Here is an 11,516-nt window from a genome sequence, read left to right as displayed (position 1 = left end):
TCACATGCATGTGTTTTATTTGAAAATTAGGTAATTATGCAATTAGAAACTAAATGCACTGTATGCAAGGGGGGTGGCAGGAGTTGAGGACGCATGCACAGAAAGTTTTCCCAGATTCTGATTTTTAATTCTATATGACTCTTAAATCAACATGTGATTTGTAATTGGCTGGACAACAATAACAACAAATTTACATTTCAGAAACAAAACAAGTCCCCAGGCTCAATTAGTCCTGGACTCTTGAAGTCTTCTGGAGCATTTAAAATCTTCTTTTATGTGGAAAACACCCTTTCCTTTTGGACAGAAATATATCAATATTTCATCTCAATGTTTCTTTCTAGAAGAAAGCGATTTTAACAATGCCACTTTGGTGCTATCAACATGATGCCATCAAAGCCCTAAATAAAACACATTTCTATTGCTGTTGATTATTTGGGAAATGCAGTTCATCCAGAAAAGCCAACATGCACAGGGCATCCACCAATATCCATTCTGCAACAGCAAAAGCAAAAAATAACTCCACAATTAGGTGTTTACATTAGAAGAGCATAGACAGAGATTTTACCCAAGTATTACTGTACCTTATTCTAACAAAATTTTCCAGCTCAAACATCATGGTAGCTCAATATATTTGTCCTGAAGACACACAGAAAGCAATCAATAAGTTTCCTTGAAATGTCTTTATTGCTTTTAATTGTTCCTTGGTAACAGCAAACTCAATGATTGTTTTTTGGTTATTTTCCCTTTCTTTTTTGTTATTAACATATAATGTTCCTTAAAATTTCTTTTAAACACCCAATTTATCATATGCCTACCACAAACGCCTTCTTTTTATTGGCTATACTATGAATTACACACCTATTTAACATTTCAGAAGGAGGGGGCCCTACTCTTGAGCAGGAATATTGAATGTCAGTATAAATAAAGGCGTCTATGCCAGCACAAATCAAAGGCAAGCATGCTAAAATCTAGGCTGGTAGACTTTTCACATCCAGGAAAACCTCTCTGACAATTTTTTTTACAAAACAGGGTTTCCTGATATGCCTCGAGTCAATATGCTGTGACACAGGCTGGCACTGCAGAATAGCAACAGCATACATTAAATCTGTGTTAGGAGCTGGTTACCAGAAACACTGCATAGTAATTATGGTGAAGATTCTCTGGGAAATAGATTCTGGTTTTTCAAATGAGATTCTGAAAAAAACACCTCCTAACATTTCAGCAGAAATGCTTTAAAACTTGTCCAAATTGTAGATGTCTCATCTTTTCCCATAAAAGCTTACAGAGCTTGTAATTTACTGAGTTACTGCTTGTTCTAATGACTATTTGAGGGAATGGCTTGGCATGAGTAAGAGATGAGCTTGTGTATTAATTCAGTTCAAAAGTTCACACAATTTACACAAAGTAATGAAAAGCTTAAGTTGAACTCTCAACAACTCCACTTTCCCCCACCTCAAGTTCATAACACTGACATCATCAAGTCTTTAAAAAGCTGCCGCAGAGCTGGGGGGGGAGGGGGAAGAGTCAAAACCAAGTTCCCAGCTCACATCAAGGCTTCACTACTTAGAACCACGTGTCCCACATATGGAGGGGTAGTGTACGATGGCAAAGGGGCTGCTGCACTCCCGTTGTGAGAACTCTCCTCTCAAACGTGGCCTTGGACAGGGCGGGAGACCATGATGGGGCCAGGGAGGGCATTGAGCAAACAGCAGGAAGCCAACCAGATGGCAAGGTCTGGCCATCTGTGACATTTGATGACCAGTCCTCAGTTTGGAGGAGGAGGGGCCAAAGAACAAAAATGAAAACAGAGCACATAACAACAAAATTTTTGTACAAGCAGCCCTCGTCCTTGCTCCAGACTTTGAATGAGCAAGGACTGAACGATGTGCTCATGAAGTAATTTTTTGTCAACTGTGAAGACTTAGCTGGTCATGCCATGCTCACCCTGTCATTGCCTAAAAAAGTCCCAGACATTTCTAATACTGCTTTTCCAATTAAGAAATCTACATTTGTTCAGAAAGTACAAACCTAATGAGGCCCTGCTTGCTGAGTTAAAAAAGCATGAGGCACTAAGAGAAGTCTATATTATGGGAAGAAAAATAAACAGCCCTTTTTTAAACCCTCCTCTCATCTCAAAACAAAAGGCTCAGAAACTGAAAACTGATTAAATAAAAAGCAAACACAATACAAAATCAGTCTCTCTTTTGCCTGAAGGTAGCAGATTTTTCAGGTGGCAGAATAAATAGTCTATTATAAAAGAAAAAGTGATATCTAAATACATTCCATGTAAGCACTCATTTGCAACATTGGAAACTCTCCAAGACTTCTCAGCACACGAAGCCTGTGTCTCCAGCTCACACACGGGTGCAATAAAATAAGACCAAGTTTTTAACTATTCATTTTTGGAGCTTGTTAGGTTACTGCTCCATTAAACATGAAGTAACCCAGACACCATCTCTCAGGGTAGCCTTTTTCCAAATTACAGGAATTTTTTCAAATTACAGCAAACCCCACAGTATTTATACTTCCAAACAAGTTACCAGCATCTCATATATAAAATTGTTTTCATGTAGAGGTACTTTCAGTAACTGTTAACAAAGAAGGATCCTAAACATTATTTGAGACAAAGGGTGAAAGCACAGGTCTAATTTTAAATAATTAACACAGAGTGTCACAAAATCATTTAGGTTGGCTGATCACCACCTTGTAGACCAAAGCACTGAGTGCCATATCCAGTTGTTTCTTGAACACCGTCAGGGATACTGACTCCACCACCTCCCTGAGCAGCCCATTCCAGTGTTTAATAACCCTTTCTGCTGCTAACACACAGAAGAGGTAAAGAACTCTAAATGTGAATGTACACTTTTTTAAATGTCAGATTTATTTCCTTTTGGATACAAAGAGCTGTTCTGCTCTGCAAATTTATGGACAAAAACAGGCCTTATTTTGACTTTCACATTGTATGGGCTTAAAAAAAGATGGATTTCTGATGACAATCCCTACAAATTGAAACTTGAATAAGATTTTCTCTTCTCATATACTACCATTTTACAACTAACTCTAGAAACCTTGAGGTTTTACTGCTCCTACTACCCCTAGCTCTTCCTGCTATAGAAACTATTCTGCATACGTATAAACCTATATTTATGTACAGACACAGAATCACAGAAATAAAAGCCCTGGGCAAATGTAAAAGTTGCCATTTGAGTTTATACTCCCCAGCAGGAACTCCAGTCAAGCAATGTTCTGCACACAAATGTAAAGGGGATTTTTCCATGGCCTTCAGGTCAGGTTCAGAAAGACTATCTTAAGCATGGCAGGAGAAAAGGGAAAACTGCCAACTCCACTGCAAGATCAAATCTAGAGCTCCTTAAAAATCCACCTATTTTAATTAATTATTTTTATGCTAGAAACAAAAAATATATGTATCAAAGTTTTAAAGTAGCAAATTTATATTTTTTTTTTTATACCAGGACTTTCCTTTACTACTTTAGTTTTAGTACAGATGATCCTCCCTAAGAGAGTATTTACAGACAAGGAAAAGTAGTTAAACATCAGGATATTTATTTGGTATACAAATATTTACAGAAAAATACTTACAAAAATTAAGTATTCAAATTTTAATTGACTTCACTTCAAAAAAGCTTAATGCTTTCATCTTATAAAAACATGTTGCCTTTACTGTGCTCAAATTTACTATTCAGATCTCTGGATTTTCTTATAAGAGCTTTCTTTTGTGCTTCATCAAAGCGATTGACTTTGAGATCCTGCTCTCGGTCAAATGGCCTTCTTTCCTGAGGTTTGGTCTTCTCTTCGGATGCTTTGCTCTTCAGCTTTTTCTGATGGATGTCCATGAGAGACTCTGACCTCTTTGACTCCTGGAAAAAATGAGAAGGAAGAGGAAGTAAAGTATTAAAGAATATCAACAACAGCACAGAAAATCCAAATGGAAAGATTGATGTTAGGAAGGCTAAAAACTCCAGAAAAAGAAGACAGCTTAGTAACTGGATATAGAATGATAAATTTAGCATACATGGAGTAGAAAGTGTGAGCAATCTTGTCCAGGCTAAATTACTAATAATTCACTGATATAGACAGCCATAATGTTGTAGATAGCCACGATGTCATTGAATCCCTGCAGACAATGCAGATAAATTATAAAAATAATGCAAAAGAAATATAAGAGTTGCTCTGCCGCTATGGTCAGAATGAAGACACCATGTCAAAAGAAATACCTCAAAATACAGGCCTAGTTTCTTACAAACATCCCCAAAGCACCTGGATTTGGTGACTGCTAGGGGCAGGAACAAGCTAGACACCCTTTCAATCTTTCATGCACTACGGTGGCTTTTTAATGTGTGCTCCTAACTTTGAATCATCTGTTGAAAGGCCACAGGACGAAGTCACAGGTTTGAGCTGGAGCATGTATTTTGCCAACTCAAGGACTTTAGCTGCATTTCTTAAAGAGCATGATCCAACCCAAACACAACATAAAACTTCTGCTGATTTCACACAGGAGCAGGATTAGCTTTCCATATGGCCCCTCATTTATTCAGATAGAGTGCATTAGTGTATCTAAACCAATTCTCTCATCAAAAAGTACGAAAGTCGAGCAGCTCTGTTTTCTCGTGATTTTCCTTCACTTCCTCTGCAAACACTTACTACATCACACATGAAAATAGTACTTTATGCATGAACTAAGAAAAGAGTCTCACGGAAAACAGAAAATAGACAATACTTATTCATGACATAACTATGTCAGTGGTGACAAAATTGCACCAGAGAATGCATGTGGCATCAGCATTGAAAGAAGAAACTACTTTAAGTATGAAATCTTCTATTCTAGTGAAATATCCTTGGTAAATGTCAGTGGAGAAAGAAATAGGAAAGAATAGAGGAAAAAACTTTAAAAGAAAAACACCCATAACAACCAGCTGAAAACCAGAAAAGAGCTGCTTTAACAAAAAGAAAAAACAAACAACAAAACAACCCAAGAAACATGGTTCTTAAACTTTGAGACAACTCCATGAATCTTAGAAACAGCAAAGGCCTGAGTATGTTTTATTCTGGCAATGGAATGGTAGAGAGCAAAACCCACAGTTTTACATGAAAATTATTTTACTGTATGCACAGTGACAGTAGAAACAAACACTAAAGAAGAACCTTAAGACAGAATGCCAATAGCTTTGGATTTGCAAGTCTCCCAAGTCAGGAGGGACACATGATTTAATGAACTACAAATAAATTATCAGAAGTGCCAGATAAACATAACCCATGTAAAATAAGCCAAAGCTGTGATTGTCAAGTTAATTGTCCTCTCAAGAGACAAGACTGCCTTCCATAAGAGTTCAGGCCATACATCAGGGAAGAACTGGAATGAACAGCTCTAAGCAGGCAGTGGTCTGCACACTCTGGGGGACAGGGCTGACAGACAGAAAAGTGAGAGGGAATTTGACATGGAATTCAGATTTCTAGTAATCAGCATCTGTCTGTGAACATTATCTGCTCCTGTAGAGATTGTGAAAAACTACATGTAATGAAGTTGCTGTAATGAGTAGTTAATGTAATTAATGACATAGGGTAATTAATGCAGTGACCTGCTTAGCCCATCAAGCCTCTTTTAGGTTAATGCTTATGTTGGACTAGAAGTTAAACCTGTACTATTGTTTTGTTCTTGGGATGTCAGTAATTGGATGAAGCAAGAAGCTAATATTTCTATTAAGGTCCCAGCAACCATGTCCTGACACAAGGATGATTTAAGGAAAGCACCATCTAAAACTGAGACGATATACACAAACCCAAATTCTGTCACGTTGGAGAGGACCCAATGCTGCTCTTGTTGACGTTAATGCCAAGTGTTCTAATGTCTCAAAACAGCAGTAGGTTTGGGCACTAAAAGGGAAAACTGTAGTGGCATCACCATGGAAACCAGCAGCATTAGAAATGAGAACCAGAAGAAAAGAGTGAAGAACTAAAGGAAATGAGGAAGTATTTTGTGATTACACTTACATTGTACAAAGTCACCTGCTCAATAAGCCTCTTGTCTCTCCCAGATAATACCATTTCTTCATTATCCTTACTGCTTGATTTTTTTGCCTCCTCTCTTTCCTGATGAGTAGAAGAAAATCACATGCTATAGTAATCAGAAGATCTGAAGTAAAAGCAAGCAAATCTATATCTACTTTAATTAAATCTGGAGGGTAAAGGCCATGATAGAGGCCATCAGATATTTTCTGCTCAGCTTGATAGAAGAAAAAACTGCACATGCTAATTGGAAAGTCAATGAGCTGATACAGAGTATCTGACTACCGCAAAAAGGGAGCAGAAAAAAATGCCTATCAGTGATACTTAATGTTGTTATTTCATTGCCTTTATCTTTAAGCCTGAATTAGTAAATTTTGATAACAAAGAAAAATCTGGGAAAAAAAATTTCACTGAGCAGCCCATGGTATCTTTGTTTTCACAGATCATCAGTAACACCTACTGCCTGCAGGTGTATATGAATGAATAAATAAATGCTCACCTTGGCTTTTCTCTCTCTGTCTGCTGGAGTATCTGTCCAAATAGATCTATCACCTGATTTGTCATCAGCTCGTCTCTTGAATGTTCTTGGGCCAAATCCAAAGCTTTTCAACTCAGGTGGGAGCTCTGTCATCCATGATTCCCTGGTAACTTGTTTGGGTTCATCCTAAACAAGTAGCGGTGGAGGGAAGAGTGAAAAAAGCATAATCAAAAATTACTGTCTGAATCTCTTAGCTTCCAGCAGAAATCATATATTATTTTCTTTGTGTTAACTCCTGCAAACACGTAGCATCCCGAGTAGAACTGCAACCGGGTTCACACAGAAACAGGCAAGGAAAAAGACAAATACACTCCAGCAACAAAATATTAGAAACCAAGAAATCCAACTTACACTGTCTGCTGTAGTAAGTTTTTCTTTCATTCTCTGAGCTCTGCGTTCAAATTCTTTAGCCACATCAGACTCCACTGGTCCTTTTGCAGGCATCGGCCCTATAAGATTGTCCTCCTCCTCGCTACTATCTGTCAGCTTCCAAAAATAAAACATTTCTTTCAACCATAGTGTTAAGAACATCAAGAAACATTTCAGCTTTATAGAATTAGAATGACTTTGTCTAGAAGAGCATATAAACCTAATGCAATGCATCACCCAGACAACAAAAACCTGGATTAAAACTCTGGATTAGACCTGTGCTAGCACTTGAACATGGATCCTTCATCTCCACTTTGCCAAAAGCAGCATCTCTTGTCTGAGGCAAGACTGCTGGTAAAGGCAGTGGAACCACATTAAGCCCTGCTCCTTTTACACTGCTCTGCACACAGCCACGCAGCCTCTGGTCGTGGGTAAATTTGGAACACACAAGCATACAACTTCCATACTTTGGGCTTTACCATTGCTGGCAGCGTTTGGATGCATCTCCCTAATACGGATCACACTTTCACACTGCAAGAACTGTCTCAAGCTCAGATTCTGAAAGGATGCCAAAAAGATTAAAGTGCAAGGTAGGGTACCAGTGGCATGCAGGGTACTAGGCCCCTGGGTCATTCACTTCTTTGATCCCTCATGGATCCCTTCAGGAAGGATTTCTTCACTGAAAGGGTTGTCAAGCATTGGAACAGGCTGCCAGGAAGGTGGGGGAGCCGCCATTCCTTTATTCCTGGAAGCGTTCAAGAAATGACTGGACATGCCCTTAACGCCATGGTCTAGTTGACAAGGTGGTGATGGGCCAAGGGTTGGACTCCACAGTCCTGGAGGTCTTTTCCAACTTAATGATTCCATGATTCTAACATTGCATTCTAAGCAATTATTTGGAGAAGGGCTAAAACAATATGTTTGAAAGGGACTAGATGTCAATAAGAGTCTTCGTAGTTGCCAGGGGTTGTACAGAAAGCTCACTGGTGCCTCCCTCCAAGTTCAAACAGTACAGATACAGAGGGAGGCAAAACCCAACAGAAATGGTGATGACACAGTGCCCTGGGAGCAAAGCTAAGGTGCCCAATATCTACAAAAGTGCAAAGATTTCGCTACAATCTGACTGTGCGTGATAAAGCAATGGGAGTAGGATGACAAGGATGTGCAGCCAGGAAGCGCAAAGCATTACTTGAGAGTACACAAGGTGGTGAGTCATTAGATTCACTGATGCAAAGTGAAGAGTCAGCATGGAATAAGCTGCCTCTAAAGATGTACCTGAATACAAAATGATTAAGTAAATTTTTTGAAAAGCCAACAAGAAATTACTCATATTCAAAAATAATAAGAAGAGTATTATTAGGAAGAGGTAAAAAAAAGATAATTATTAGGAAGAGAAAAAAGGTAAGTTCTGTAATACCTCTGAAAAAGCTGATGCTAGAAGATGTATTTATGAGAAAAGAGACTTTTTTTGTTTGCAAAATATAAAGGCAGACCAGTTTTGACATCTCTGCCTCAAGAGATTTGTCACTATGATAAATTGCTTAATTGTTATTTGGAGTTATAAGACGACGAGTATCTCAGAAATGTCAGGTAATCTTTCTTCACGATGAATTACAACATCACTCACAGCAGTAGGCTGGAGAATTACATGCTTTGCAACCACTAACCAAAAAAGCGAAGTTTCAAAGCAGCCTTTGCATCCTTCCTTCCTGGCGTGTCTATCATCTCCCATAGTGTCTGGGAGTTAAATGTAAAAATATAAGTATTTAAAAATAGACAGAATAACCATTAATTCTCCCAAGGAATTAATGTTCAGTTTATCATAGCATGAAAGAGATTCAATTGCCTAAGCACTGGTATCCAGCACCATTTTTGGTGTCTTTGGGTCTCCTGCCTGGCTTAAAAGGTGCTGCTCAAGAAGGGCATGACCTTCTCTAAAGGTGCTACTCCCTACTTGACAGCCCCTCCCACAGGCAATTTGGAACCCCCAGAATGGTACTGGAAGCCCAAGTTTAGGGAGCTCAATCTTCCCCATAGCTGTATTTTATCACACATCTTGTTCCTGAATGTTCTTTAGTAGCACACACATCATTTTTCAACCAGGGATTGCAGACTACAGAACTTCTACCTAGTTTTTACCTAACATGACCAGAAGAGTCAAAAAACATGAACCAGAAAGGTGTGCCAGTGTCACTGTCCTGCACCACCTCACTCCCAGTTACAGGTATTATCCTGCAATTGCTAAGAACAATTTAGTGACACTAAATGCCACTCTTGATTGTATTCTTTTGGATAAACTTATTTAAAGGTCGTAGCCACTAATAAATTAAGGAGGTGAAGATGTGTCTTCTGCTTGCAGCTTAGGATGCCAAGATAGCTCGTGTTCATTGAGTGCACCATCTATCTACCAGCCAAAAAGCACAATGAAGCAGACCATTCTTTTTGGTTTCTTTTTTTTTTCTTAAGGCTTATTTATGCTCCAGTATTTGACTCCAGCAAAAATATGCCAGACACTTCCTGGTCCAAAATTAAACTGTCATCCTGAGAAGTATGTCTAGTAGTCTCTTTCAGGCTGCAACTTAACCATTTCAGATAGCTTGTACTAAAACAAAAGGCTTCTGTTTTCACAAACCTGGGGACGGGATTCTGACGAAACAGACGGTCCTATGAAACATCTGCTACTCCTGGTGTCCTCTGAAGGTTTCCTAAAGCCAGGTGGTAATGCAGGACCTATAATGGGTCTTGACAGCAGGGGAAAAAAAAAAAAGTCCTGATTTTTTAGCTGAGGGGGAAAAAATGTAACAGATCAATACAAAAATAAAAACAAAACACTAATGAGAAGTGTGACTTTCCTTCCTACCCATGCCAAGTGTGCCCCTGTGCATACACACTGTAGAAATAACTGAGTAAGAGTGTCTCCATTTTCCAGGAGGACCTGTGCAGACAATTTTGATGCAAAATAACCAGGAAAGTCACAGGATGTAGTCAAGGGAATAAATTTTTTTCTTCCCTAGCTTCCTTCACCAGATTCAAGAGCAATGAAAGGTGATAAGACAAATATACACTCCTACTTCTCAATCAACAAACCCAATTTTGTCCTTCTTGTCTTGCACCTCAGTTTCACTGTCCTTTGATAAGAAGAAACAGTGAACTGCTCCAATTTTATTTTACCTTGGAGTGGGAAAGAGAGAAGGAAAGTTTTGTGATTTCAGGTAACTTCACTGATTTGTTTTTAAGCAGCAGCAACTCTGCAAGCAATGTGACTCAGTTGTCTCCACAAACACAGGAAGGTGAGAATCTCTTTTACACAGGCGAAAAGAATACTACAAACTGTTGCTCAAAGAAACTGCTCTTGCTGTATTGAAAGTCTTCTGAATGCGGGTTCCTCTTAATAATCCACCATAATATTCTTTAAAGCTAATAAAAGTTAATAAAAAACCCAAACAACTGTCACCTGAAGACATCCGAGTGACAGCATCCTCACAATATAACAGCAGACTTGGTTTATTATGACCTTCAGTTGTGAGCTTTAGGTTATCAAATGTAACAACACATGAACTGAATTTGCTAATTATGGCTCTTACTCAATCCCACATAATCTAATCAGCACAGCTCTGCTGTAGTGATATTATTATCAGGGTTTAAAGAGGGGAAACAAAAGATACAAACTCTTGCTGAAGAACCAACCACAGATATACAGACATGAGCAATAAATATGAGCTCAGGCTAGGATAAGGGCACTGGTGAGGTTTTAAACCCAGGCAAGAAGTCTGGGTTAATTCTGAAGTTCCACCCCAACCTAGCTGCTGCAGTTTTATTTTCCTTCCTTCCTTCCTTCCTGACTACTTTCTTGTTAAGACAATGTTTTAAATTCCTAATGTAATTTAAAGAGATTGAGTTTAAACTTACACAGCTACAGCCAAAAAAAAATCTTTTATTTTAGTACAGAAGTACCTTTATTCTGCATGGACAGACAGATAAACCAAACTATAAAAAAAGCTCTCTACTAAAATATATACGAACATCTCTGTTGTGGGCTGGATCTGTGCAACTTGTGATAAAGAACCAATCTCAAATGCTCTGTCTTGATTCTGTCACAGCTCAAAGGCTCTTTTAGGGAACAGAAAAGTAGTTCTCATATTCATCCTTCCCACGCTTTCCACTTCTTATGTTTTTTTTTCCCTCACATGAACAACCCCATCTCTTCAGTCTTTCCTCAGCAGTACACAGGGGACATGATCCTTGACAGTTTCCTGGATGTCCAAAGGGTCTCTGAACAGGTGAACTGAATCTAAATACTAGTAATATATTAACTCTGATAATATACTTAATAATACATTAGCTACTAATAAATAACTGATAAACACATTTTACTGCTAGAGGCAACTTCAGTACCTACACATGTTCAAAAATACCCCCCAAACTTTTGGACCAAGCTTTAATTTAAGGAATACTGCATTTCACATATGGTAAAGAACGTTTTCCTGTTGTTGGACTCCGAAGTCCTTGCTAATGCACGTTTTAAGATGGGTATTTCAGCATTCTTCTGATGTATAACATAAAATTTTTCAAGATCACCTTCGCT

The 11,516-nt window shown here is 38.5% G+C and overlaps 1 protein-coding gene across 1 annotated transcript in view; it reads right to left on the bottom strand.

Annotated features, from left to right (window-relative positions):
* GPALPP1 (GPALPP motifs containing 1) overlaps positions 1–11,516 on the bottom strand; it is a 14,792-nt gene continuing 3,276 nt past the window's right edge. The window contains exons 3-7 of the mRNA XM_008633161.2: positions 9,564–9,672; positions 6,914–7,048; positions 6,524–6,688; positions 6,010–6,108; positions 1–3,878 (exon numbers count right to left, since the gene is read on the bottom strand). Of these exons, the coding sequence (XP_008631383.1) occupies positions 3,660–3,878; positions 6,010–6,108; positions 6,524–6,688; positions 6,914–7,048; positions 9,564–9,672 (727 nt within the window). The 3' untranslated portion in view covers positions 1–3,659. The remainder of the gene's footprint in view (positions 3,879–6,009; positions 6,109–6,523; positions 6,689–6,913; positions 7,049–9,563; positions 9,673–11,516) is intronic.

The sequence above is a fragment of the Corvus brachyrhynchos genome, unplaced genomic scaffold, assembly GCF_000691975.1.
Source record: "Corvus brachyrhynchos isolate BGI_N302 unplaced genomic scaffold, ASM69197v1 scaffold202, whole genome shotgun sequence".
Lineage (NCBI taxonomy): Eukaryota > Metazoa > Chordata > Aves > Passeriformes > Corvidae > Corvus > Corvus brachyrhynchos.
The sequence above is the reverse complement of the archived record's forward strand: the minus strand, read 5'-3'. Positions and strand labels throughout refer to the sequence as shown.